Here is a 27,471-nt window from a genome sequence, read left to right on the forward strand (position 1 = left end):
CTCAATTGGGCAATTTAGCGAGTAATAAAACTATTTTAATTTGCATTGCAAAATTGTGCATATTTTATCAACATTATTTGTGGATACATGTAGGTACTCTTCCTTCTCCGCACTCGCACTGGGACAGCGCCTTCGCTGTTGTAGCTCCAACACTATGGAACGACCTGCCTCAGCACATCATGTTCTTAAATCCCTCGTCAAAACCCACCTCTTCTCCTTGGCTTTTGACTCCTAGCAAGACAGTGACTTTATTTTATTTTATTTTATTTTATTATTTTATTTTATTTTATCCTTTATTTTATTCCTTATTTTATCCTATTTATTTTATTTTATTTCTTCCTATTTATTTCTCCGATTGTATGACTGTTACCTATATGACTATAGCTATGATGTGTTTATTTTGCAATGTATTTATTTATTCTTCTGTACAGCACTTTGGTCAGCCATGGCTGTTTTAAAGTGCTTAACAAATAAAATTGGATTGGATTGGATTGGGAGAATATTCACAGAAACGATCTGACAGAGATTATGTGGAGGACCAACTCTGTCTAAATAAAGAAATAGCCAGACCCATTGAAATGAAAAAAAAAAAAAAAAACTAAAGTTTTTTGGAAGGTTAACCAAAGCAAGCATTTCAGGTTCCCCCAATGGTATAAATGTACTTCCTACAGGATACAGATGCCTCCCTACAACCTTGAGATACTTTAATACCCTATCTGTTTTACCTGTTGCTATTTTGTACAGGATACATAGCCTTGAACCAAACTCAGTGGAGCCTTTACAAGGCAGCCGAACAGTTTTAGTGATTTCCCCCCCCCAACCACTGGATATCAGTTTATTACTGGTTTAAAACCATTTATTTATGTATTTATTTGGGAGAATTCATATCATGCATTTCCAGACAGAAACCAGCAATGTAGTCATCAGATTGCGAGCTTAATTTATATGTGAATGTCCCAGACTGTGGTCTGTGCCATTGCAATGCTGTACAAGTGTGCAGTCCCAATCACCCACCCCCTCCCACTCACCTAGTCCCACTCCCACTCACCCACCCAGTCCCAATGCCTAACCCACTCCCACTCACCCACCCAGTCCCACTAACCCAGTCCCACTCCTACTGGCTAACCCTCTCCCACTCACCCACCCAGTCCCACTGGCTAACCCACTCTACTTCCACTCACCCACCCAGTCCCACTCCCACTCACCCACCCAGTTCCACTGCCTAACCCAGTCCCACTCACCCAGTCCTACTCCCACTCCCATTCACCCAGTCCCACCCACCCAGTCCCACTGGCTAACCCACTCCCACTCACCCACCCAGTCCCACTGGCTAACCCACTCCTACTCACTCACCCAGTCCCATTCCCACTCACCCATCCAGTCCCACTCCCACTCACCCAGTCCCACTCACTCACCCAGTCACTCAGTCTCACTCAGTTCCATTTATTCACTGACTCCCATTCATTTACTCCAATTTCACACAGACAGCAAGGTACATGGACATCGAAACATTTATTTTAGCCAGGCCCATCTGCTGAGGCATTATAAACAAAAATCTGGATTAAAACAAAGCCATTATGAAAGTACAGTCCCTAAAGAATCATACAATACGCCGTATAAAAGCTGGAGGGCTCAGGGATCCTGAAGCTGAGCTGCTGTTGCTGGGGTGTGATGGTCCTCCTGGGCCTTTCTGTCTGTTTGGCTGGTGTTACTCCGCCCCCTGTCTCCATGACGACTCTGGCTCAGCTGGCGGCTGTACTGTGCCAGGGTGAGGTACAGAAACTGGTACTGCTCACTCGTCTGGATCATCCCGCCCCTGAAACACAGTCTCGTTTATCATCCCACCCCTGAAACGGCATTCTTCTCACCCCTGAAACACAGCTCTCATCCCACCCCTGAAGCACAGCTCTAGTTCCACCCCTGAAACAAAGCTCTCATCCCACCCCCGAAACACAGCTCTCACCGCTCCCCTGAAACACAGCCTGTTTCAATTGTAGTACAGTTGTGCTGTAACCTGGTCAATGTCTAACACAGATGTGCTGTAACCCCATGTTGTTGCTGCTCCAAAATACTCTTTAGACTTTACTGAAGCTACATTACAAGGTAGTCAAGGAATTTGATAATGGTCAGAAAAGTGTAGCTAAGATAGAGTCCTTTCACACATGCCATTGAATATAGTGCCCTCTACTGGTAAACCCTATGACGGGGATTCTCAAACTCAGGCCTGATGAAATTAGCATTGCTGAAAATGTGTTCTAGTTCTTCAATCATTTCTTCCTCTAATAATTAATATAATAATAAAATATAATAATAATATAATAATAATAATAACAATAATAACAATAACAATAATTATTATAATAATGATAAGCTCTATTTCACAAAACTATCACAATGGCACTTGAAAGCTGAACAATGGAGGTAGAAAGCTGGTAGAGACAGGCATTGCTAAGTTGCATTTGCTACAAGGTCAAATTGCACACAGCACTCCCCTGGGAGAGGGGTGGGGGGTGGGAAGGGGGGGGGGGCACGGCGCTGCTCTCGGTTACCTCACTAACTCCAGCGCGAATGGGAGCTCAGAGGCTGCTTGCTCACTTACGATGCGCGGTGCTCATACCTGTCGAGCCGTAACTGGCAGACGATCCCCAGGACGTCCACCTCTCCGGTGTGCTGAAGCTGCTGGCAGCCAATGCTGCTGGCAATGAAACAACCAGTCCTCCCAATGCCCGCACTGTGAGACAACACACACACACACGTCAGTTATCACACACGCGCATCACAGACATGACACATATACGTATGTCACAGTTATCACACGCACATGCATCACAGACAGCACACACACACGCGTCACAGACACACATACACACATCACAGACATCACACACACACGTGTCACAGTTATCACACACACACGTCACAGACGTCACACACATAAACACACACACACACATACACATGTCACAAACATCACACACATGCACGCAGGCACGCACGCACACACACACACACACAGATGTTACAAAATAGATCAATCTTCCTGTATTTAAATTTACATCTATCTAAATATATATTTTCTTTTACACTGTATTATTTACATTGCTCAATTCCTGATTTTATTTTTCACTCTTCTGTTCATTTTGGTGTGCGTGTGTGTGTGTGAGAGTGTGTGTATGCGTGTGAATGTGTGTATGTGTGTGTGTGTGTGTGTGTGCGTGCGTGCGCGTGTATGTGTGTGTGTGCCTGCGTGTGAATGTATTTGTGTGTGTGTACCTGCAGTGGACGATGGTGGGTCCGCAATGTGTGAGAGCCTCTCTTTCGTGCTGTACGTCCCACACCAGCCGCAGGACCGGCTCAACACAGTCTGGGGTCTGATGATCCAGCCAGGAGGAGTACCAGTAATGCCTCACCTGCCTGCTCTCACTGCCCACCTGAGAGACGCATGATCACACACCTGAGACAGCATTATCGCACACAATTATCACACACCTGAGACAGCGTTATCACACACCATTATCACACACCTGAGACAGCGTTATCACACACCTGAGAGACGGCATTATCACACACCTGAGACATAAAATCTTCAAATTAAGAAAAAAAAAACATACGTACCTCTCAGGAAATAATGTTTTTATACACCAGTGGAGGACAGTAGTACACTTTATTTGCAGGGGTTGCTGAGCATTGTTCTGAAGTTCAATGAGGTGTGTGCAATTTCCTTTTTACACAGGTCACTAATGTTTATGCCAAATGCAGCATCTGTTCAATGGGTGCTCGAGTGCTTGGCCAGATCTGATTTTTTTTGTACTACATTTCTTAGTTAGTCCTCAGGTCACCATTGTTTAGCCCAAAAAGTCTGAGTCTCATTTCAACAGCTGTTCAAGGGACAAATCAGATGCTGATTGAAAGGTTGTTCAAAAAAAAAGAGGAGCATGATATTTCACTGCTGATTCTAAAGAAATTGCTGCTCCTTACTAAAAAAAACAGGTAGCTTTCTATTTTTTTTACAGAGAACATTAGTCACTACAGGAATTGGTCATGGTTATGATAAGACTACAGCTTATAACCATGAATGTACTGAAATATTGTGAAATTAAATATATTACTATTAAATATTATATATTACTAATAGACTTCAACACCTCACAATATATTGGCAAATATACTAAAATATTGCCTCTTAATTGCATTGCAATATTGTTTCAAAAGGAACTGTTGTGAAATATCTTTACCATTATGTTTTTCAAAATGTCCACATATTTACAATATATTGCAGTGTAATCCCGTTCCCGATGGGGACCCAGAAGCGTTCGGTAATGATAAGGCTAACTGTCGTTTGTGCTTCAGCTGGTGCTTATTTGATTGGTGAATTAGAGGTGGTGCGGTGCTGGGCTGAGCTCACCTGGAGGCTGAGGTCTCGGATTGTGTACCCCCCGCACTCTCTCACCGCGGTCACCCTCACGTCAAACCTGCCGAACCGGCCCTCCTTCTGTGGCCAGTACAGCACGCACTTCTGAAACACAGGGCAAACGGACCTCCGGCTCAACCACGCCGCCACCGCCACCGCCCCCCGATACGTGCTCTGACCACAAAGTGGATTTCCCATCACACTGCTTCGCTCAGCTATGCGAATCTCGAGCGAACCCTGAAGCATATTTCATCCCTTTAAAAAGGTATGTCTGTTCCACTCAAAGGCAGTTTGTAATAAAATTTGAGACTGGCTGGGTTTGGTGAGGGAGAAGCCTATTTCATGCTCTATCGTGCTACTTAACTGCCATACCAGAGACAGAACTTGTCTGGCCTGTACAGAACCCCATCCAATACCTTTGGGATCAGTTGGAAAGCCAACTGCGAGCCAGGCCTAATCGCCCAATCAGTGCCCGACCTCACTAATGCTCTTCTGGCTGAATGGAAGCAAATCATAGAGACATATTTTAGTAGGGTTGCAGTGCATAAACCCCTCATTACAAGGATAATTGCACATTTGAGAGTTCAGGGGTGCAAAAACCATAGGCACTGGTCTACAGAGATGTGGAAAAAAGTGAGTCCTCCTTCACCATATTCACGACAAGTGGCCGAGTACATGTGTGGTCTACACCAATTCTTGACCCCTGCAGAGAAGGTGGTTTGGAGGTTCTGTTTTACTGTGTGGGCATTTTCCTGGCATGGTTTGGGTCCACTTGTCCCCTTAAAGGGAAGGGTCACAGCAAATAAAACCCAACTAAACACCTATGACAGCCTCTCCACCACCATCATCAAAACACCAAATGAGGGAATATATTTTGGAAGAACGGAGTTCCATCCCTCCAGTAGAGATCCAGAGACTTGCAGAATCTATGCCACGGTGCATTGAAGCTGTTCTGGTGGCTCATGGTGGCCCAACACCTTACTAAGACACTTTATATATTTGTCACCTGTCTATATGTATATATAGAGAGAGAGAGAGAGAGACAGAGAGAAGCAGCAGTATCCACAGTAGTTACTCCCCATTATTTACAATATTCATGTACAGTAACGGTTTTGTAAACTTCTGGAGGCTGACTGACTCATTGAGAAAAGGCGGGAGCACCACTGGGCTCACCTCCTTCTTCTCCTTCAGGTCTGTGATCATGACGATGATGCTGGACTCCTCCTGCCACACCATTTCCCAGAAGTCCCCCACAGTGTGGCGCATCGGGCCCTGCGTCGCGATGTAGCATTTCACCGCTCCCCCGTACCCCTGCAGGCAAGAGGGGAAGCAGGGGCTTTATATAAGAGCACATCCACCTCCATCCGCTGTGCTTCATCTAAGAGCACATCCACCTCCATCCTCTGTGCTGATCTAAGAGCACATCCACCTCCATCCTCTGTGCTTCATCTAAGAGCACATCCACCTCCATCCTCTGTGCTGATCTAAGAGCACATCCACCTCCATCCACTGTGCTTCATCTAAGAGCACATCCACCTCCATCCACTGTGCTTCATCTAAGAGCACATCCACCTCCATCCTCTGTGCTGTCAGACACTTAAACATGCAAGTGCAAAATAACCCGAGCGCAAGGCCCATGCAATCTTAATCCATGTTACACACATGAGAAATAAACGTGATGGCAGCAGGGACTACTTTGACAGCACTCGAACCCATTGACTTTTATCAACTGCCACATGACTTGTGGGAGGAGTGAATTTATTTATGTTTAGGAATTCAGTAGATCGTTCTTTTGTATCTATTTAGAGGTTACATATTTAAAGTCTATTTTTCCAGCTGGATAATTATTGAAGCAAGACAGGTTAAAGGATAAAACCGGCAATTTTCATTTTTTCTGTATTGTCAACATATCCTACGAAAAGACCAAAACCAATGCGTCTGTCCAACTCACAATGAATTTATCCAGCGAACAATTATTTGTCCATCCAGCCAACGGCAATGTACTGGAAGTCACAGAATTCAATTGTTGTCCAAAAAAGTATCAAAACAAGTCAAAGAGATATTGTCACTTTGGTCTGCATAATTCATCATTGCAGCGAACCTGGCCTTTGTGCTTCTTACTGAAACAACTATTCAAAGTGACAACAATAGCTTATTTTGATATGTGGAAAGAAGATCGACACGGCAGAGGCATACTGAAAAGGGTCCCCATCGAAATTAACAATTTGAAGTAAATTTGGTAAAAACTACACTGGCCTTGTTTTTCGTGATAATAAGTAGCATTTCCTGAAAATGGAAATATATCAGAGCTGTATTTAGTGACTTCAGCACACAATTGAAATGAATGGCCTTCCTGTTTGAATGGTAAATGGGGTAGGTGAGAGTCTGATAGAAACATTTTCAGCTTTGGTCTTTTCATAGGACACGTTGAAGATAACGGAAAACAGAAAATTACCGGTGTTATCCTTTAAGTATCCTGGTCATAGTGCAAAAATAGTGTGCCACTTGGGAATCAACAACCTGTGATTTTTCTGAGTCACAAATAACCATTCAACCACAATGCATTCCATGAGCGAGAAAGCGTCACTCGAACCCGGATGTAGTTTGCATTGATGTAGCCCTCGGCCTTCCCATCAGTCCCTGGGGTCTGCAGGCACACGCGAGTCTCTGGGTCTGATGGAGACACACACAGAACAGGGAAATATTTCTGCAAAATCCCTGAGCATTTAAATACTTCATAAGCACTGAAGCGTTCTGCATTCCACAGTATAAACTGTATGGAATCTTCAGAAATGATTACAGTGCAAATGCATACAGTATCAAATCGGTGTTTCTCAAGGGTTTCCAGGGGAACTATTCTACACTAGAGCAGAACCTAAAACTTTGCATTCACAAGAAAGGGAAGAACACCTACAAGGTTTCGACAAAGCATGTGGTGTTCTCTTGCATTAAAAAGAATTCCTCCACTCAGCGGCTGTGTTCACTTTTGCCCTTAGGAGCATCAGAGCTTACTCACTGGGGAGAATGGTCTTGTAGCGGTCCTTTAGGGCGTGGCCCGGGATGTCCAACTCCGACGAATTCACAAAGTTTGGAGGTATTTTCTGTTACGGAGCAGAGAACAAAAGATTTATGCGGCCCTTTTAGTCCCTGTAGAGCAGTGGTAACCAACCCTGTTCCTGGAGATCTAGCATCCTGTAGGTTTTCATTTCAACCTTAATTTTGGCACACCCGATTCTATTAATTAGGAGCTCAATGAAATCTATAGCTGTTGAATGATGTGTGCTTTGTTAGGGTTGGAGTGAAAACCTACAGGGCGGTAGATCTCCAGGAACAGGGTTGGTTACACTGCTGAAGAGCATGAACTGTAGATGTTTCGTTGAGTTATCCATTAGTGATTGGTGCATCAGAGAGGGGCATTATGATCTTATGTAAATCAATGGTAGCTTTCCTGCAAACGTAATTAGCTCAGGTACCTGGTACTCCTTGTCCAGGGCTTGGGCCTGGCCAGAGGCCTCCTTCAGTTGGCTAGCTGTCAGGGGGCGTGTGCTGGTCCGCAGGAGGTGCAGAATGGTTTCTTTTGGGGTGGAGATGGAGCACAGGGGCTCCACTGTGCCCAGACTACTGACGTCCAACACTAAGGACACGTTGGAGCCCCGCCTGCAGACACAAGGGAGTCTGAGGGTGAGGCACTGACACACAGAGCAGAAGTCTGAGGGTGAGGCACTGACACACTGAGCAGAAGTCTGAGGGTGAGGCACTGACACACAGAGCAGAAGTCTGAGGGTGAGACACTGACACACAGAGCAGAAGTCTGAGGGTGAGACACTGACATACAGAGCAGAAGTCTGAGGGTGAGACACTGACATACAGAGCAGAAGTCTGAGGGTGAGACACTGACACACAGAGCAGAAGTCTGAGGGTGAGACACTGACATACAGAGCAGAAGTCTGAGGGTGAGACACTGACATACAGAGCAGAAGTCTGAGGCTGAGGCACTGACACACAGAGCAGAAGTCTGAGGGTGAGACACTGACACACAGAGCAGAAGTCTGAGGGCGAGACACTGACACACAGAGCAGAAGTCTGAGGGCGAGGCACTGACACACAGAGCAGAAGTCTGAGGGTGAGACACTGACACACAGAGCAGAAGTCTGAGGGTGAGGCACTGACACACAGAGCAGAAGTCTGAGGCTGAGACACTGACACACTGAGCAGAATCTGAGGCTGAGACACTGACACACTGAGCAGAATCTGAGGCTGAGACACTGACACACTGAGCAGAAGTCTGAGTGTGAGGCACTGACACACATGGCAGATGTGACCACTGATGGTTTTTACCTCTCCTGGAGACGGATTTGTTTTCGAGGGGCTGCGACAGACGGAGGGGAACCACACAGGTCCCCGGGTGTAGGGTCAGACAGGGGTTCTGTGGAGGGGTCCATATCAGTTTGACAACGGGGTGAATGGACAGGAACTTTGGAGGAATGCAACACAACCATACTGTGTGGGCCCCAAATTAGGGAGGGTCTGGGGCAGAGAGGGAGAAGGGAAGAGGAAGAAAAATCACATCAGTGCTTTCCTCACAGAGTTATTTTGTGTTACACATCCATCACTGTATACATAAAATCTGGCCAGCTGCATCTCTGAACTACACACAACTCCCAAATACAGACTACATTTCCCAAGTACACACCACATCTCCCAAATACAGACTACATTTCCCAACCGCAGACTACATCTCCCAACCAAATGTTAAATCTCCCATGCAATGGAACATACAATATCAAAATATCATAGCTTTAAGCGATATTTGATATATCCTATCAGCTTTTTAAAGTGGGATAAAGCAGGTGCAGCTTGCACATATTGTGCCGAATGTAATGTAAATATTGGCTGTATCTATCTTGCAGGCATGCAGGGTTAATTTATCTAACATTAGGCTTCTCGCAGGGTAACCTGTATTTCAGCTGGAAGACAAACGTGTTTGTTTAGTGGTCTCAAAATGAAGAGAATACAGGTATATCTCCTCTGCCAGGAAGAAAACGGGTGGATTTATTTTTCATTTCACATCTTGGAAGTTTTTTATGCTAATCGGTGTCCCTGCTGAAAATTCTAAACTGGTTTAAGTTGTGTTTTCGACATTTCTTGCTGGTCGTAGCTGGTCTGTGGCTGGTCAAAGCTGGTCTCCGGCCAAACAAAGCTGGTTAATTTAGTAGACTAGGCTGGTGGTCAACTGGTGGACTAGCTGACTATATAGGCTGGTCAGCTGGTGAACAGCTGGTTGATCAGTTATAAATGTCAAAAACACAGCTTGGCCAGCTTTGCCTGGTTTAAGCTGTTTTTGACACTTTTAGCTGGTCAACCAGCTCCAGCTGTTTACCAGCTGACCAGCCTATATAGTCAGCTAGTCCACCAGTTGACCACCAGCTTTTCAGCAAGGATATAACCCGGTAGGGTAGTTTAATAATTTTCATTACTTTATGTTGAAATGAAATATTTAATTTAAGAAATATCAATTAACGTTTAATATTCTTAAAACTGATTCCTACCATGAATTACTTGTGTATGTTTAATGACATTCTGCATTATGAGGTAACCTAATTGCTTTATGTATCATCAAAGCACAATTTAAAGGCCATCTAGCATTCCCGCTAACAACATCCACTTCTTAATTTAACAAACATGAGTCACGAACTCACGGGTACTGTTCGCCTCACCAAAGTAGAGAACAGTGCTTGACTACCATTTACACCAAGTTCACGGCAATACACGTTAAGGTCTGGACAAAATTCTAATGCAAAAATTTCATGCTACAGAATTGATAATAACAATATGAATAATAATATTATTATTAATTATTATTATAACTATTCTTCTTTTTGTTGTTATTATTATTGTTGTTATTATTGTTGTTGTTGTTATTTCCATTGCACTTTAAAAGTAGCATGATTCATAAAAGAATGTAAGACAGAAAGCAATGTATAAAAGCAGACTAGTTCCTCTGTTAATTAGCCAAGATAGCACCATACAGCCGAACGCTAATCTTCCTTTCTCTTCCACTGTAGCCTACGCAAGTAAACTGGATCCATACCTGTTATCCGGACACACGATATCTGAGAATTATCCCAAAATGGATTAAGCTAGTCCTTCGTGTGATTAGGATTCGGAGCAGGGTGGGAGGAAAGGTGTCTCTCCCAGGGTAAGTAGAGTGAAAGCAGGAACGGACATGCATTATTTTTTTGACGCGCAGCTTTGACACGGCAGTGAAGAAACTATTCCTCGGGCGTTCTTCCTCCGCATGTCTAAACGTGAGCGAAGCAGATGCTTGCGGAGAGATTTCCTTGAGGGCAAAAGTTAGGATGCCCATGACATCATTTCACTCACTTCAAATATGAGCCTCATAACTGCGGGTTTGAAGATTCGGTTTGGTTCTACCGTAGGCCAATTCATGTGATAGAATATTTTACACGGGATAAAACTAAATACAGACATAAGCAGCACTGGCTTTTTCGCCTGGCTGGCCACAGGCGAAACAGCATTGTCAGGATTTGGCATCAGAAAGTATGCAGTGTATCACTTAACTGAAAGCAAGTAGCCTGTTTTACCCCCAAGATAAGCAGTCGTAGACCGACCCTAAGTAGCCTATTGGGAAGTATGTTTGGAAAGCACTATAACCAGAAGTGCTCAAAAGTACGAGAATGGGAGAATTAAATGATATTTTCCCGACATACTTAAGGCATTTACATTTGGTATAAAAATAAAATAAAATAAAAACTGAAAATGGGGGGACTCCAGCTGCTTCTGTAAAATAGTAAAACATATACGCATGTATATAATAAATTAAATACCATGAAATAAAAGCTGATCATCTGCACCTTTGTCTCAAATTCAGAATTTCATCTCAAATCCAGATGGCTTAAAAATAATAATTTTCTCTCTCCCATTCCCGTACTTTTGGAGAGCACTGTACATGTACATTTCAATTATGCAAATTCAGCATTGGTAACAATGTCACGTTGTATGATTTTGTAATCACGTTTATCGTGATGATGAATGGAGGAACGTTTCATTTTCCGGTGACCTGAATTATGACCTAACTTCTAATTCCACACAATGGTAATAGAGTACCTTTTCAAGTTAACCTGTGGACCAGAGTCAATTGCGCCCACGGTTTCATTCACAAACTGATGGCCCCACACATTAAAGGGTTCATGCAGTTTCACTCTCTGGGTACTCATTAATTCTCTGCTGATTCCTGCTCTGATCGAACATTCACCGAAAGTAAATTGAAAGTAAATTAACCGAAGCCAAGAAAATTATTTTCATATTCATCCACCAGAGGGCGCCATCCGTTCACTTGCTCATGTCTTGTAGATGTACAGGCATAGCGTAGCACCCTGGGGTCTTTTTCATATTATACTCAAGTCTCTACATGTGTAGTTTATATGATTGTAATTATCTAGTTCCTATTCCGTTTACATTTCTGTTTTCTTTTTCTCACCCTGTTTGAGGGGTATTTCTTCACACTGGTGCCATATAGTGGGGATATCAGTGTGCATACACTATATGACCAAAAATATCTGGACACCCCTTGAAGTAGGGTTGTTTTTCATGGTTTGGGCTAGGCCCCTTAGTTCCAGTGGAGGCCCATCTTCATGTTACAGAATAAAATCATATTCCAAAAAATTCTGAGCTTCCCCAACAGTTTTGGGAAAGCCCTTGCCTGTTTCAGCATGGCAATGCCCCCGGGCACACAACGTAATCCATTTAGAAATGTTTTTTTTTTGAGAATGGTGTGGAAAAACTTCACTGGCCTACACAGCGCCCTGACCTCAACCCCATCCAATACCTTAGGGATCAATTGGAAAGCCAACTGTGAGCCAGACCTAATCGCCCAATCAGTGTCCGACCTCACTAACACTCTTGTGCCTGAATTAAAGCAAATCCCTTCAGCAATGCTCCAACATCTAGTATAAAGCCTAGTGATTGTGTTGTCCCATAGACAGGAATACAGCCCTCATAACGTTTACAGGCTTGCTACTAGCCCACAGGGCGGTGAATGAAGCATCCCCACCGTACCTCAAATCTCCACGTCCTATACCCGACTGAGTCTCCCCATTCCACAACCTTGTGATTACACCCCCCCCCCCAGGCAAGAACCGGCACAGGGAGACTTAAAAATCAGCGAGGAGATCTTTAAAAAATCTGAATATGAACTCGGCAGTGATGCATTCAGAGCTGGTTTTCACTGGCCATCCGTTTCCCTTTCTGCTTCCTGAAAGGTGGAGCTCTGAGAGTTTTAAAAGCGTTCGGGATCCAGGGGCTGTCTGAAAAGTGCTGACCGCAGCAGGTACCGGCGCTCCCCGAAGCCCCGACTCTCTGCAGGAGTCACAAATTAAGCCGATGTACAGAGGGTCGTTTGCAGAGCACCCCTGAGCCCATAATTCTGCACTGCTGTCGTGTGCACACTGCAACGTGTTGACTGGAGATGCTCGTGATTAAATAAAATGCCTTGTTCATACACTTTCCAAACAAGGACTCAGAGAAAGCAAACCAAGCTAAATGACAGGGCAATGCACATAGGAATACATAATATAAAGGGAAGATACAGCAGTTAAGGGAAAAAAAAAAAAAAATTTAAACTAAGTACATTTAAATATATATATATATATATATATATATATATATATATATATATATATATATGAATATATTTTTTCTTCTTCTTCTTAATTTATTTGTAAAAGTGTCACATTTCTGTTCATATGAATAAGCCCTCCAATCCTGGCAAACGGGGAATTTGCTTATGTTATGTGGTTTTTCTTAGGTTCCTCCTCTGCTCTATCTGCAAACCCACTTGCCTTCTGTCTGCTGCTCAAAAACATAAACTCTTGGGATAATGGTATAGCTCACACTGGCGCCAATAGGAGTTCAGGTTAACAGTCTGGCACACACTGGAACCAATAGGAGCTCAGGGTAACATTGTGGATAACCTTGGAGCCAATAGGAGCACAGTATAATGGGATGGCTAAACCTGAAGCCAATAGGAACATAGGATAACAACATGGCTCAACCTGGAGCCAATAGGAGCTCAGGATAATCGCACGGCTCAACCTGGAGCCAATAGGAGCACAGGGTAGCATTATGGCGTACACTGGAGCCAATAAGAGCACAATATAATAGTTTGATTAATACACATCTAACCGCAACCAACCCCTGATTTATGCACATCTAACCATAACCCATCCCTGATTTATACAAAGCTAACCCTCACCAACCCCAGATTTATACTCATCTGACCCTAACCCGATCCTGATTTATACACATCTGACCCCAACCAACCCGATTTACACAAATTTAATCCTAACCCGATCCTGAATTATGCACTTCTAACCACAACCAACCCGATTTATACATATCTAACTAACCAGCCCTTGATTTATACACATCTAACCCCAACCCACTCCTGATTTATACAAATCTAACCCTAACCAACCCTTGATTTATACACATCTAACCCCAACCCACTCCTGATTTATACAAATCTAACCCCAACCAACCCCTGATTTTGCGCTTAAAGAACACAGGGGATGGGAAAAGGCACAGATCACCACGGCGCAGAGCATCACAAAGTCTATGGTTCCCACAGGCAATGGAGCTGCAGAGATGGTACAGTACAGTATGAAATCAAAAACTTTATGAATACAGTTTTAACTCAAGTATCAAGCCAAGTCAGCTTAGGAAAATGTTAACTAGTGTATGTACAGCTGAAGTGATCAATGATTAAAGGTGATTGTTTCTCTGTGTGGTTGGCATGGTAACATGCATGAGGAAGACAGCCCAAGCTGGGAAATGTACACATTACATCATAGCTTTTTATGTCATATTGCTTTACTGTTTCATATAAAAGCATGCTCAGGGAAACAATTCACAAGTCTTCACCATCTTAATAAAGATTCTATAGTGCTGGGGCTTAATTTGCACCAAGATTAAATATACTGCGATACATTGATCAGGATCAAGATCAGAAAAGATATCCATAAAATATAAGACCGTAATATAAGATAAAATATTTTCTAATATAAAAATGATCACCCTTGTAAGTCGCTCTGGCCAAAAGTGTCTGCCACGTTCTTAAATTGTAAAATGATATTGGATTACAAAATATGGGCAAATATATTGGCGCCTTCAGATATAGCAATATACTGTAGACAGTTTTTTTTAATAATGTATGACTTTGAAATGTATTTATCATTGTATTTTCCAAAATTACACACAGGGTACACAGTAAAATGTGATTTTGGGACCAAATGTGTTCTGTTACAGCTGAATTAACACTGTTAGAGCTGAAGTAACACTGTTAGAGCTGAAGTAACACTGTTAGAGCTGAATCAACACTGTTAGAGCTGAATTAACACTGTTAGAGCTGAATCAACACTGGACATTTCATTCTGTCGGCTCAGAGGCGTTTCTGCATAGGTCACACAGAATATTGGAACGATGCAGAATACGTCTTTACTGCGACGTTGCCACAAAAGTCCATCTTAAACTTTGCCCTTCTGTTCACCAGAGGTTTGCCACGACTACCAGGAAATAAGACAGGCTGACCTCAAAGTCAAGGACCAGGGAGAACACATGCGAACATGGCAAGCACATGTGTCATGAAAAGTTACTCCTGCATGTCTACAGTATTCACGTATAATTTTGTAATGCACTAATATATAGCAGGGCGGCACGGTGGTGCAGTGGGTAGCACTGTCGCATCACAGCGAGAAGGTCGTGGGTTTGAATCTCGGCTTGGGGCCTTTCTCTGTGGAGTTCACATGTTCTCCCCGTGTCCGCGTGGGCGTCCTCCCACAGTCCAAAAACATGCAGGTAGGCCAATTGGAGACTCTAAATTGCCCATAGGTATGAGCGTGTGAGTGAATGGTGTGTGTGCCCTGCGATAGATTGGCAGCCTGTCCAGGGTGTATCCCTGCCTCTCGCACGCTGGGATAGGCTCCAGCACCCCCCACAACCCTACTCAGGATAAGCGGGTATAAATAATGGAAGGACGGCTTTGTAATCTGCACTTGAAATTATTGTTTTCAACAATGGCAGAATTATGTACTGTGATTACACAAATGAATTTGGCTGTACAGTGTATTGACAAATTATAGCACAGCAGGTAGATTGGAAGAACCATTACAGATTAACATTTACCCTTCCCAGAAATTAGGGATCAAGTGTTTATATTAATATGCCCAAAAGTCTCATTGAATAAAGAAATGTACCATACCAAGCTACTTGTTTTTATATTTCAAGAAATACATTCATATTTTTCATTTTACTATAATAAGTACCTGGAATAGCAGTGCTACAGAATAAAGTCCATAACTAATCTAAACTGCTTTTCACATTTAAACTCAAAATGTAAAAATATCTAAACTAAAAACGCTTGTGTATTAGGTTAACAGCTCAAAATCTGTGTGTTTTCCATCGTGACCTGTTAACCAAATAGCATGATGACACCAGCTATGTTGTCATCATGTTATTGGTACTTTCTCTTCCTACTTCCTGTTAATTCAATTTCCCTCTTCCTGTGCTGAAGCTATAGATCTTATCCATGGCTCATCATTGGATTGTTTTGGTTTGTTGATTTTATTGAACCAGTGGGAACAATCATGCCCTTTATTGGCAAAGGTAGAATACAAAATAAAATGAGATCAAGTTATCTGTTTTTGTCTAAAACACGACACACTGAATTGCGATCACTATGTTTGACCTATTTTGGCAGGTTCATCTTCACGCATTTCGTGACCGAAGAGCAGATCGGACCAGTGGCCCCTCGTCTAGGCTCTACACATGCAGAACTGCAAGTATGAATATCATGGTGTGTTTTTGTTGCCATTGGAAACAATGTGATTTCATCAACAAACAAAAAAGACATTATACAGTATATGACATTATAAAAATGATTAGATAATATCAAAATGACCCTGCCAAAAATTGCCAGTGACACATTAGAATCATAAGGGAGTGTTGTTGTCTCTTATCAACCTTTAAATTGAGATGTATATATATATATATATATATATATATATATACACACACACACACACCAAATGCATATATACAATATATCAGAATCAGAATCAGAATCAGAATCAGGTTTTATTGCCAAGTAGGTTTACACATACGAGGAATTTGTTTTGGTCAGGTGGTGCATAACAGTGCGCACCAACACACCGAGGCAGCCATCCGCGGCGCCATCTTATTACAAGAGTATGTATTTTACTAATCTAATCTAATTTTTACTAATCTATTAAATTCTACCATCTATTATTTCTACTATTTAATCTAGTCAGCATCTTGTTTAAACATTTTTAGAATACCATATTGAACACAATGATGATGATGATGATAATAATAATAATAATAATAATAATAATAATAATAATTATTATTATTATTATTATTATTGTTAATAATAAATAATAATAATAATACCTGGCAGGAGTGAAGCCTTTAAGTGAAGAGGTGCGCCTGGGCTGGTGTTACCCCTCAGCCTTTGCTCCTCAGTGTCATGGCTAATGAAATAATGGAGAGCACGGCATCCTGGTGTCTGACACGGTAATTGCTGAGAGATCTCTCCCAGAGGGCTGTTAGCGCTGGATGTGGAGGGGTTGAGACCGGGCACCACAGGTGCTAAATATATGTGCTGTGAGTAATGTGCTCGAACAAACACATAACTGGGATTTCGTCAGCTGCCCAGCTAATTAGTCCACTTAAAGTAATCATCAACAGTGGACAAATAAACAAAATAATTCATGAATTCTGACACATAGATCTTACAATTACATAAATTCGGCTTTTTCCGGTTTAAAGCTGTTTGCTCATATTTGGCCACTAGCGTGAAAAAATTCTGCCTATGGATGCTTATAACCCACAAATATTTCATTATATTCACTGAACTGTATACCTGAGAAAACTACTCTCTCTTCATTCACAAAGGAAGTAAAGTTTAGAAACCTAAAGCACATGATTCTATCATCATTTTAATTTCATAACTCCATAATTTAATATTAAAGGCTTTTTTCAAGAATTACGATGAGCCCTGTTGTTTTTGGATTTTGTTTTTTTTAACATCCGCGTTCCTCCACTTGTATTCCAAAATCTTCCGGTTTTCACTCACATTCAGTTGTGATATTTTTTGGTTTCTGTTGAATGAAGTTAAGCAATCACCAACTCCTCTGTTCCTATTTCACAGGGGAGGGCTATAATACTGAGATGATCATGTCAAGAATGGGATGGGGGAGTCTTTGGAAAAGTAGAGAAAAAAGGAGGGAGGTGGGCAGTAGAATGAAGTTCATTATTACCAAGAGACTTGGTACCTCTTAGAATCAGTAACTACTTACATTTTCACTGAATTAAGAAGCTTCTACTGGCTCACTAACACAAACTTGCAAACAGCGGCGCACACACACACACACACCGTATCAGATCAAATTGTGATAACCACTTTTTCTGCTGTGCACACAAACAACATCGGCTGAAGCAGCCTCTTGAGCTGACTTTGGCCCCGGTCTGAACACTCACGCAGAACGCTACGTTCACGCAAAGCGCCCGTCTACATCCGAAAGACCACCTACCACCTGGAAGTGCGTGCGGGTCTTGGAAACGAGCACCTGTCGGCAGCAGGAAGGCTCGGAGGCAGGGAGCTCACCTGGAGTGGCGCGGCTCAGAGCTGTCCCATGGTCCCGCTGGTCCACGCGGAGGGGTGTTCGGTTGTTTAGAGCCCGGGGTGCGCGCAAACACGCACACACACACACACACGCTCACACGCACACGCACAGGCAGGAGCAGAGATGTGTGTGAGACAGGCACTGTGCTGCTGAGTTGTAGGGGAAGCTGAAGAGAGCTTTTTTTCTATTACCTCTCAGCAGCTTCCTCCCTCCCCTCCCACCCACTCATTCTCTCTCTCCCTCTCTCTCTCACACATACACTCCTTCTCTCTCTCTCTCTCTCACACACACATAAACTCATTCTCTCTCTCTCTCTCTCTCTCTCTCTCTCTCTCTCTTTCTCTCACACATACACTCATTCTTTCTCTTTCTCCCTCACACATACACTCATTCTCTCTCTTTCTCTCTCTCTCTCCCTCTCCCTCACACATACACACATTCTCTCTCTCTCTCTCTCTCTCTCTCCCTCCCTCTCTCACACACACTCACCAATTTTTCACTACCGCTACCTCACGAAGGCTGTGCCCCCACCGGCGCAGACATTTCCTGTTGCGTTTTAACGTCCTGAAAACGACAGACTCTGAGGGACGGGGTCTGCGCGGCGCGCTCCCAGCCGACCGAACCGACACGGGGGGTTTCGCTCCGCCACTGTGGGGGCAGTTCTGCTTGCTTTCGGCCACGCGAAGCGCCAGCCTCTCCTAACGATCAGAGCAGGGGGGGGAAGAGGCGGCAGAGTCAGAGCGATTTGGGTCTGAATGAACGCGGCGAACGCGAAGCAGTCGTAGGAGTGAAGCCACGAGCGCGGCTCACCCAGCGGCTCAGTAAACAACGCCGCCCAGCGGCACTCCCATGCGTGGGTCCTGCTTCGAGCTGCCCCCCCCCCCCCCCCATCTCAACACCCTGCCCCCCCTCCCTCCATCTCAACACCCTGCTGCCCCCCTCCCTCCATCTCAACACCCTGACCCCCCTCCCTCCATCTCAACACCCTGCTGCCCCCCTCCCTCCATCTCAACTCCCTGCTGCCCCCCTCCCTCCATCTCAACACCCTGCCCCCCCTCCCTCCATCTCAACACCCTGCTGCCCCCCTCCCTCCATCTCAACACCCTGCCCCCCCTCCCTCCATCTCAACACCCTGCTGCCCCCCTCCATCTCAACACCCTGCACGTCCCTGTGAAAAACAGAACATGGGAAAGAACAGGTGCTCCCCCATATCCGAGGGAGGGAGGCAAACAGAGACCCCCACCCCCCTCCCAGTTCCACCACCCCCCCAAAACCCCCCCGGCTCAAATCGTGCCGCGGTTTCATTTCACACGACGTGAGAGGGAAGCGACGTGGCGAAGCAGAGCGGCGCTCCCCGTCTCCTCGTAAACGGGATGAGCGCCGCCAAACTGAAACCTTAATTAGCGCGGCGGGCTATTGCGGCTGTTACCGAGCGAGAAGCCGATATTGGCGTCCCCGTTTCGCACTTAACCGAGTCCCGCGTGGACGGGCGAGCCTTTTCGGAGAGAGGGGGCCCCTCGGTTTCCCGAGCTGGGATGCACAGAGCGATGACGGTATGAAAGAGTGTTAGATGCGTGCGCGCAGGGAGCCGCAGGGGCCCGGTACAGCAGATGCTAACGAAACGCTAACGGGCTAGCGTGAGCGCTGCTGTAAACAGGCGCACAGACATGAGCGCCGCTACAGTGCATCGTACAGCCATGCCTCCGGTCACACAAATGTCAAGGGGTCTCTGGTGAAGGATCGACAGAGCTCATCTTTCCTTCTGCAAAAGGAAGGGTATTAAAAAAACAGCTTCAGATTTTTTTTTTTTGTTTTTGGTTTTACTGCCTCTTTTTTTTTTTTTTTTCTTTCCTTCGAACCAATTTTTGTGCTTCAGGCACTTTCTGCAATTACCATAACCAGTTATGCAGAGTGGTTGTTTGCCAGCAGGTGTTTTTTCTCGATGGTCTGCGCCTCCCCGGCTCACAGAACCTTCCCAGAATGCCGCTGCGAGTCTGATCTGCACACGATCTGCCGCAGCCTGCGAGTGAAATCGTGCAAAAGGTCAAGGGCGCGCAAGAGACGAAAACGGTAAACCAGCTTGGCCTTCGCCGTCACCGGCTGAAATGAAAGAATGCGCGGACGAGCGTGACGCTTGCTCAGGCCGATGGATGCCTAACACGGAGAGCCTAAGAGGAAAACAGGGCGTGTATTCTCGCTCCAGTATACGGTCCATTAGCAAACAAACAAAGAAAAGTTTGCGCTCGGGGTTTGAGAACCACATGACAGAGGCAGACACCCACTGTCCAAGTCAACTTGCACTTCCGGCAGTTGCTACGGGGGCGGGAGCTCCCTAACAACGAGCCCAAGGCTGGAAGCCAGGGCTTGAGCAAACCACTTCCTGCCGCAGTGACACAGCACTTCCTGTTATTAACAGCCATTCAGAACCTCCGCTGAATGTCGATACAGCACACTTTATTTCTATCCCTATGAACCTTGTCATTATTATAGGAATTAATATTAAAGGTTTGGTATAATGTCTATGAATAATAAATAGGATTTGGAGCAGAACAAGGATTCCAACGTAAGAAAAATCACAGGACTATGTTATGTGCTATATTTCACACGTACTGTATCACACAGCTGCACACAACAGGACAGGTAAAATGTATTTTATGTAATTCAAGACGGAGTACTATGAAAAAGCAAGATCCTAGAACTTCTGAAGAATCACTAAAATAATAAACATTTGTAAAAAATAAATAAATTAAAATATTAGGCCCTGGCTCCTACACTCTTGCAGACCATGCAATAACCCAGAAAACATATTTTAAAGACGACTCAGAAAAGACAGACTGGTTTGGTTTGGAGATGAACATCTGTTATATTATATTAAAATGTTTTAAAAGATTCAGAGCCTCCCACCGCACCAGTGTCTCCTGCACAGCTTGGTCGATTTTGGGTACCTAATCGGCAGGGTTGTGCAGAGACCCTTTGAGGGGCGGATGCTCAAAGTGAGACAAGGGCACACCAATCTAGAACAGCTGTTTTAACGCACAGTTATTGTACAGGATGGATTTTATCAAAAAATTTCATGACAGCAACAATGATGTTTTTTAATCAAATCAATACACTGGGTGCTTGGGGGAAGGGTGGTAGGTGCCTGGGGGGGGGGGGGGGGGGCGCACGTCCCCCCCCCTAGTCAGCCTTGCACAGCACTGTCAGCATTTCCTCTTAAAAACACAACAAACACGTACACTGCTGATGTGACTCACTGCATGACTAGTCTACCCACTGAGGGGATCAAGACCTGGTCAAGGCCCAGTCCTGCAGCCGGCTACGCTAACTGTTATCCGGTCGCATTTGTTCTACCTGCCATGTGATTTCCATGCATACTAGTATTAGCATTAACATTAGTGTGTCATATTTCCACTGGTTTATTGTAACCAAATTCTGCCCTGTGGCAAAAGAACAGATACTAACAATAGCACATAACCAATAATAATGATTATTATTTGTTTTGCTCCTGTTGGTATTGACCTTTCTTTCCTCCCTTTTATGTCTGCCTGAAACTTTGTACATCCTGTTAAATATGTGGACTACAGCATTATTGCATTTCCTGTTTTTAGATATTTCAGAACAGTGACGGTGAAAGCTAGACATGTCTTTACTTGTCACACATTACTTATTAAGCATGCACATGCATGCGTGCGCATACACACGTGCACACACACACACACACTTCCCCTCATGGTGACAGCTTCAGTATTAGCAGTACCTGTGGTATGACAGCCACTAAGTGCTCACCAATTCCCCATAGCATTGCTGGGGACACCGTTCACAGTGTCATCTTTAGGGCGAGATCCCTCGAGCAAGGTCCCCCAGTGTTCTGACTTGTCAATCAGTCGAATAAACCCCACCCCCTCCTAGAAGCTGTGGCCTGTGGTGGGGGAGTATACGTACATCGGGATCCTTGGGAAGAAACAAAAGGCTCAATATACAGTTTATGAACAATAGTATATGGACACCGCTTGGTCTGGGGCTGTTTTTCATGGTTTGGGCTAGGCCCCTTAGTTCCAGTGAAGGCACATCTTAATGCTACAGCATATAATCACATTCTAGACAGTTCTGTGCTTACCCAACAGTTTGGGGAAGGCCCTTTCCTGTTTCAGTATGAAAATGCCTCCGGGCACACAGTGAGGTCCATTTGGAAGAGAACGGTGTGGAAGAACTTGGACTGGCCTGCACAGAGCCCTGACCTCAACCCCATCCAACACCTTTGGGATCAATTGGAAAGTCAACTGTGAGCCAGGCCTAATCGCCCAATCAGTGCCCGACCTCACTATTGTTATTCTGACTGAATGGAAGCAAATACCTGAAGCAAAGCTCCAAAATCTAGTAAAAAGTCTTCCCAGAATAGTGGAGGTTGTTATAGCAGGCAAGGGTGGACAAACTCCATATTAAAGCCCATAATTGTGGATGAGATGTTGGATGTCAGGTGTCCACATACTTTTGACCATGTAGTGTAAAATCAGACGATTCCCGTCTAGCCCTTCTGGTTTGTTTGCCAGTGATTTTATGTTTCTGACCATCCGCTCTCGTATTCGATTCCAATTCTGATTCTCGCCTAGCCCCTCTGCTTTGTTTGCTGACTGGATTCTGTGTTTGACCATTTGCTCGTTCTCATCCTCGACTCTCATTTTGTCCGTTTTGTCTTCTTCTCGCCGTATAGTGCTCCGGTTAGTTAGTGCGTTCCCAGCCGGACTACAGATCCTTCCAGCGGGACGCAAGTTTGTCATTTTCCTTTATTATTTTTGAAGGTACTCTGGGTGGAGATCTAACACTCCGTAGGAGGTACGCTATTCAAACTTTTGGTTTCAGATTATCGGCCATCTGTCCGAAGTTCAGCGTTCAAAGTGTGCCCAGTAGAGTTACTGGTCGGTTCACAGTACGTTTCCCTTACCCATTTCCCTTATCGTTCACCCTGTTACGGTCTATCCCTGGACCAGGTCGTAAACAATAAACATTTTGTGATTATGACTTGACTAGAATTGTTCTTTCGCAAAATAAATATCCTTTGTTTCACTGAAGAGGGTCAAGTGAGTCAGTTTCCACATTCGGTCCATTGCATGAGCAGGCTGCAGTTCTGCAGGTTGATCCAGAGCTGCTCCAGACAGTGGGTCAGGATTGTATTACAGTGCCAGAGAGACTGGGTACTCTGACCAATCACAGAGCTCCCAGATCTTCTGAATGGGGTGAGAGCTGCACAGCTCTCTGCCGGCGCGCTTTTCTCCTGCTTCTCGTTTCTCGCCTCCTCCCGCGACTCGTCTCGGTCTCTCTGGCGCGCCGTCCTTCTCTTCTGAAAGTGTGGCTGACGTGTCATCGGTCTCTGATAAGGAAATAAACGAGCCCACGGATTTGACTCTGTCTCACGCCGGCCGGGACCCTGTTAGCACCCTCTCTGTGCGCTCACGTCCCGGAAATGAGCCATTCTCCGTTTTTTTTTTTTACTTCCATAATTTTTTACTTTTATTTATTTATTTTTTTTTTTTTTTTGGGGGGGGGGGATTTTTAATTAAATGACTAACAGTCCTCACCGCCATTCCAGTCCTTCGCGCACAGAGAGTATGCCATAGATGCACGGAGGCCAGCATGCATATTGTGACGCGCTGACTTTTTGTTTTAACCGTGTGCGCCACCGTTGCCTGTACCAGCAATTGCATGAGCTCACTCGTTTGTCTGTGTGAAAAAGTTTCCAGATATGACAGTTTGACCTTTGTTTCAGTTGCCGAAATCAGTCGTTAGGTTGTGAACCTCCCTCAGACCTTGCACTGAGAAGGGGCTAGTACAACCTGCATCCATTCTAAATGCATTTTCTTTTACGGTGTCGTAACAATATTTGCGAAATTTCTATGTAATTTATGTGTAGTAATAATGCTCAGCCAATAATTAAAAAAAGAATGGAGAAAAATCGCACGGTAATTTCCTTCCCACATAATACTCATCTTAGTTTCTTCCTCAGCAAAAACTAAACCTGCACATTGCACAACCTGTTTGTACTGTCTGCTAAAACAGGATGTCTAAATAGCAGACCACTTCACAAATGATCATTCTCACAAACCAGATCTGCTGTGGATCTGATGATGAGTTTCCTTCAATTACACGCACTGTCCTTTTTTTTCCTTATTATTTCAGAAAGTTGAGCAGGCCGTGTTAAATTCTACGGCAAAATTTCAAACTGATGTAGCATCATCTTATCATAGTACTGGATATATTTTTAATGTGTGATGCACAAAACAATATCAGCAACAGCAAAACGCGATAATTTCATAGCCTAATATATTATACAAAACAAAGGTAATTATTATTATTAGGTCATTATTAGGTCATTATTATTACTGCATCTTTGACAAAGGTAATGCTAGAAATACACGATAGTCCCTCGTGCCTACAGAGCTCTCTCTTTGATATCGTTTCAGTTTTAGTGTGTTTTTCCATCCGCCTAGGCGGCTTCTGTGTGCACTAAAGGACAATATCGATCTTTAGAGTTTCTGCCAACCTTCTCTGTTCTCGCCTGTTGGCTCTACAATGGCTGGTACTGGACATTTTCCTTTCCAATATTTTCAATAAATCTATTGAACAAATACTGTATACTGAATGAATGTAAAACATCTTTTGTCAAAGGTGAACAATGCAGTATTTCTTGTGCAGTAACGATTGCTTGCCACTTTTTGGATGATTTATTGTGCCTGTGCCACACCGGTATAGCAACCTGTGCCTCCACCATTTCGATCGTAGTTTATCAATATATTTATTTGGGGGGTATAAATCAAGATATATTGATTTGATTGATCTCTCCAAACACAGCAGAGCATGTGAGATTCTGAAAGCTGTTGCACTGTGATGCAAGAGTGGTTATAACAGGTAGTGGGGCAACGACTTCCTTCCCAATGTTCAAACGAAACCTGTGCATGGCCCACTGATTAACCAAATTCATGCTTTCATCACCCTCTCATAACACACTCATCACACATTCATCTCCCTCATCACAGATCGACATTTTTCTTAGCCCAACCGCACAGTTCCGCACACCGCTCGCAGTATCTAAATGTGCGTCAGTCTTAGGTGCGTGAGAAGATTTCCTCTCGCTCTCTATTCTAGGTGCTATGCATCTGCTCTCTTAAAATAACTCAGATGGCTACTTTACCTATTTATTTATTATCGTTTTAAATATTTTAGTCCCTTAATTTTGAATGAAAATTGTTTGTTTTGTTTTATTTTTAAAAAAAATAAAAAACAATGTTTTGTAACATGATCAGTGGAATGTATCTATGTCCTTTAAACTTTACTATTACATGACAATTTATATAAAAGAATATAATTGTGAAACTAGGTACTTGTGACTTGACCAGAGCAAAGTTAACTTGGAACATTTCTGACTCTTGACTGTTATTGCTGGGGAGTTGATTTGGAAGACTCGAGACTTGCTTGTGACTTGCATAACTTGGTCACATCTCTGGGCATATGCTTGCGTCTTCCTTGTGAAAAGCTGAACTCTCTCACCAAACGGGGCTCGCTTGTACATGAATGAAATTTCAGGGTTTCGCGATGACTAATCTTGGTTTCTTGTCAGAGAATTGTACCTATATTCATTCAGTAAAGGTCTTAGCTCTGAAGGAAGTAAGGGTCTAAAAATAGCTGGTTGTTTCCACATAGGCATTAAGAATGTGACTGATTCATAAATGGGACTCATTTGCCACATAAAACAAGAATGAACACAATGCAGTCGTCCACACAACTCTCTCCTTCTCACTCTAGGTCTTATACTCACAGATGGAAAAGACTGCAACGGATCACAAATTTAAATGTTAGCATTTTTCTAGAAAGAAAACACATTGCGGAAGTGTTATCACTGGAGCAATGCAACTGAATTTGTGATCATGTGAAATCTCCTACGCAGAGGAATAACACTCTCTTGAATTCAAAGTGGTGACAGTCCAGCCTCATTGGGCAATGAGGGAAAAGCAACACTGTACTAGTGACAGTTTGGGACTTAGGAGTAAAGGGTTAAAATATCAGCTAGAATTACACAGCCTATGGACTCCTCAATCTTCCATGCTTTTCCACCCAGAAAAAGAAACACAAGAACATCCTCGCATTGATATTTTGCATTGATATTTGTATTGATATTTGCTGGGAGCGGAGCAGTCTGGAATCTATATGTACATGGTAGTTTCAGTTAAACATGTGATACTACCGCAAACTCATTTAGCATTTTTTTTTTTTTTTTTTTGTTTTTTTACAGACTTTGAAGCCTTAACGAGACAAACAAGAACAAAATTAGAAACGATTTGAAACCCCAAGGACGTGTGTCGCAGTGCGCTGAAATTTGAGGTAAAAGCGATTTAGGATGGATACGCTTACACAGACCCGCGAGGAAAGAGCGCCGGTGCCAGGCGAGCATGTGCCGCCCTTGTGTCGCTGTACTCCGTCTCCTGTTGTAGCAGCGAGGATCCTGCGGGTGGCAGTGCTGGCCAAAATATGGGCAGCAGAAAGAACATGGAGACAGTCTGTCACCCCTATAAACCTGTCTACCAACCGGTGGGTCTCTCTCGGTCCTTACATGAGCTGTGTCATCCGTTCCACCAGAATAACATCATCCTTATGGCTTCCATGCAGACAGGTGACAAATTAAAGGAAAAGCCAGAATAAACGAATGGAGAAACATAATGAATACAGATGTTTCCATACAGATGTACTGCATGTTACAATTAAGCAGTTAACATCCTATCAGGCTCTGCGCCATGTATAAAAATGCTGAGCAGGCCCAGTTGACCTCGATTTTGGATCAAGATGACAAAAGGAAAAGATCGAAGTCACTTTGAAAGAGGGTTCATTATTGGGGCACGGATGGCAGGAGCTTCAGTCCCAAAGACTGCTCAACTGGCCAGTGTTTCAATTGGAACAGTGACTGAAGTGACATCTGCTTTTATATCTATGGGAAAGACATCAGTAAACAGGGCTGGAAATTGTGGTCGCAAGTGCACATTCGATGATCATGATGCTTGTGCATTACTGCGATATGTAAGGAAACGGAAGAGCAACTCTTCCTCAGGTGACTGAGAACGTCAATGCAGGACGTGATCAAACTGTGTTAGCAAGAACAGTCTGACAACAACTGCACAGGGAGGGATATTATAATAGGGTTGCAGTGCATAAACCCCACAGTACAAAGACAAATGTACATTTGAGAGTTCAGCCGTGCAAAAACCATAGGCACCGGTCTACAGAGATATGTGATATGGTCAGATGAGTCATCCTTTACCATATTCTCGAATAGTGAGCGAGTGTATGTGT

General features: G+C 43.8%; 1 protein-coding gene across 1 annotated transcript; it reads right to left on the reverse strand.

Annotated features, from left to right (window-relative positions):
• Nucleotides 1–1,493: 1,493 nt before the first annotated feature.
• On the reverse strand, nucleotides 1,494–18,301 carry LOC118208633 (tyrosine-protein phosphatase non-receptor type 7-like). Its single transcript, XM_035383497.1, has 10 exons — nucleotides 18,117–18,301; nucleotides 8,750–8,938; nucleotides 7,885–8,068; nucleotides 7,428–7,512; nucleotides 7,005–7,084; nucleotides 5,585–5,722; nucleotides 4,406–4,516; nucleotides 3,274–3,431; nucleotides 2,618–2,731; nucleotides 1,494–1,816 (listed from the first exon to the last, which is right to left on the reverse strand). The coding sequence occupies exons 2-10, from the start codon at nucleotides 8,908–8,910 to the stop codon at nucleotides 1,633–1,635; spliced, it is 1,215 nt and encodes a 404-aa protein (XP_035239388.1). The 5' UTR covers nucleotides 8,911–8,938; nucleotides 18,117–18,301; the 3' UTR covers nucleotides 1,494–1,632.
• Nucleotides 18,302–27,471: the final 9,170 nt, after the last annotated feature.

Source organism: Anguilla anguilla, chromosome 11, assembly GCF_013347855.1.
Source record: "Anguilla anguilla isolate fAngAng1 chromosome 11, fAngAng1.pri, whole genome shotgun sequence".
Classification (NCBI taxonomy): domain Eukaryota; kingdom Metazoa; phylum Chordata; class Actinopteri; order Anguilliformes; family Anguillidae; genus Anguilla; species Anguilla anguilla.

Excerpts from the sequence above, each read along its gene's own strand:
- LOC118208633 (XM_035383497.1), bottom strand. The coding sequence starts at position 8,910 with ATGGTTGTGTTGCATTCCTCCAAAGTTCCTGTCCATTCACCCCGTTGT. Across the intron at positions 8,069-8,749 it reads CAAATCCGTCTCCAGGAGAG|GCGGGGCTCCAACGTGTCCT; the intron begins GTAAAAACCATC and ends TTGTGTCTGCAG. Across the intron at positions 7,513-7,884 it reads CCCTGGACAAGGAGTACCAG|AAAATACCTCCAAACTTTGT; the intron begins GTACCTGAGCTA and ends GCTCCGTAACAG.